General features: G+C 39.3%; 1 protein-coding gene across 1 annotated transcript; it reads right to left on the bottom strand.

The window, feature by feature from the left end:
• Positions 1-239: 239 nt before the first annotated feature.
• Positions 240-2,211, bottom strand: LOC104467560 (UDP-N-acetylglucosamine transferase subunit ALG13 homolog; the record flags this gene model as incomplete). The annotated part of the gene is made up of 2 exons (XM_010081380.1): positions 240-351; positions 2,073-2,211. Coding segments are annotated over 2 exons (251 nt in total), but the record flags the coding sequence as incomplete, so codon positions are not given.
• Between the last annotated feature and the right edge of the window lie 112 nt (positions 2,212-2,323).

Genomic DNA, 2,323 nt, shown 5'->3' with positions numbered 1-2,323 from the left:
TAGTGTCTGTCCAAGAAACTGGACAGTTCATGTTCTCCCCTCTTGTTGGCACTGTGTTCTTTTAACCATAAAGCTACATGACTTTAAACTGGCACTAAATCGGTAACCATTTAATGTCAGTTAATATTAACACATATTTTCTTTGAGGGTTTGTCGCATTTGGTGGACTCTTAAGTATGGAAGGCCTCACTAGGGGAGGAGAAAGGTTTTATTCTGGCATTTTTATTCCTCTGTATTGTTTATTGAAACCCAAAAACTTTATCCAAGAACAAAGCAAACTTTTCTGGCTGTCCAGGTGGAAAAGGTTTCAAAGTTGACAAGTCCATCAACCGCAGTGTCTCCACAAGAGTGCTGTAAAAACAGACCAGAACAAAAAATTAAAAAAAAAAAAAAATCCATCCCAAAGGGAGATTTTTTTTTCTCACACAATTTTCTTTCTATTCACACATGCACAATCCTTTAGAATGGAAACAAAAATAAGGACACATAGTGAAAGGAAGAAGAAACCCCACAAATCAGCAGTCCCCAAACATCATAGGCTCATAGGCAGCATTGCTGAGAACACACTCCCACCCATACCAGAGAGTTCACAGAAAACCTCAGCTCTTAACTTTCTAATCTTTTGTGGTTGCAATGTTGGGAAACTGAACAAGATCTGAGGATCTTCACAATAAACTGTACCAGGAAATTCAGCCTATTTGAACACATGGCATAGTTCTCCACTTAACACATAGCCAGAAAGAACAGCTACATCAATCTGTTAGCTTGCTATTATCAGACTGCAAATGAGGCTCAAATGCTAGGCACTGTTGAACAAAAAGAAATAAAAATCCTTCCCGTCTCCGAAGCTGTCAGAAGCACTGAGATAATAAGTTTAAGAATAACAGGCCCAGTCTTTTCAGAAGGCTTTTCTGAAACATACAAAATCCAATCTGCAGGGCAAAGGAGCAAGATGCAGGCTAAATAATTGCAGTTGCATTTCCTCTGCCTTCAATTTAGAGGTCATCTGTTATTTACAGAGTGCAATCAATCATAAATAAAAGAGGAAACAGTAAGATACAGTCAAAACATGAGAGTAAATGAAACTAACAGGAGCCAGGAATGAACACAAACAAACAAGAGGAGCTTGGTTTTTGGTGGTGGTGGGCTTTTTTTTTTGGGGGGGGGAGGTTGTTTGGTTTTGTTTGTTTATTTCCTGAAGTGACAGGCAGTAGATCTGTGAAACTCCTTTTCAGAGGATGTGGTGGATTCAGGAAGTTTGCTTAAAAGGGCAGCCTGAGTAAGTACTTGGAAGACAGAGGTATTGACAGTTACTAACCAGACAGCATCTGATTTAGGAATCCCCCCTAAAACAAAGTACTTAAGAGCATTAGAGGGAAAATAATACAAGGAAATACCATGTGTTCTAGCTGTTTCTACTTTTGGCTAGGCATCTGCATATGGCCACTGAAAACAGGATAATGAGCTATGTGGGCTCCTGATCCGTATCAGTAAGACCATTGTTATGTTTTGTTCTAAGTACTCCAGATACTTTAAATTTTATTGTGTCAGTACAACTATACAGTCAACTTCAGCGCCCTTTACAAGGAAAATCCACATAGCAAAATCATGAAATGGAGTCCTAAGTCTGCAGGGAGCAATTTATTCCTTATGGCTCATGGTAACAAACTGACAGTCTGTGTTGTATTGTTTCTAGACTTTCAAAAATAATCCAACAACTAGTGAAAAAGAGTAGAAAAAAACTGTTAGGTGCCTCTAGGATGCTACCTGATTGTTCCAACTTCTACTACTTCTATTTGGTTTAAATTGCTCCTTTCAATCTAAATATGTATGCCCTCAAAAAAAAAAAAGATTTAAAAGGAATCATGGTCAAAAGGCTTGATAAGTTTGGTAAAGTAACACCTAATGTTAACGTATCCACTATGGAAAATCGACCTTGCAAACAAATGTTTTTTACAGAGAAGGATGTGAATTTCCTTGTTACATTCTCCATTCTCAATACTGTGATAACGCGCTGAGTGATGGTGCTGAACACTGCTTGTTCAGTCTGGACAGCCGCAGCAGCTCCATACCTGCAATTACAGCAGAGGACGTGCCCATCTCTGTGGAGCTGTCTTGCCAGTTCAAGCTGATGGTTGTCCATCAGCTTGTCGTTTATTACTACTATGAGTGGTTTTCCTTTTTCTAGAGTTTCCAGACAGCTACCTGCACCTACAGGAGAAACAGAAAACACCGTGAGTTTTTGCCCTGACAGATGAAATACCATCTTAACTGCTCCTGAAACACGGGAGACTCCTGAGGGCAAACATTTAACCACTCAGCT

Source organism: Pterocles gutturalis, unplaced genomic scaffold, assembly GCF_000699245.1.
Source record: "Pterocles gutturalis isolate BGI_N339 unplaced genomic scaffold, ASM69924v1 scaffold22754, whole genome shotgun sequence".
NCBI classification, from domain to species: Eukaryota; Metazoa; Chordata; class Aves; order Pterocliformes; family Pteroclidae; genus Pterocles; species Pterocles gutturalis.
Note: the sequence above shows the minus strand (reverse complement) of the source record. Positions and strands in the feature narration are given on the sequence as shown.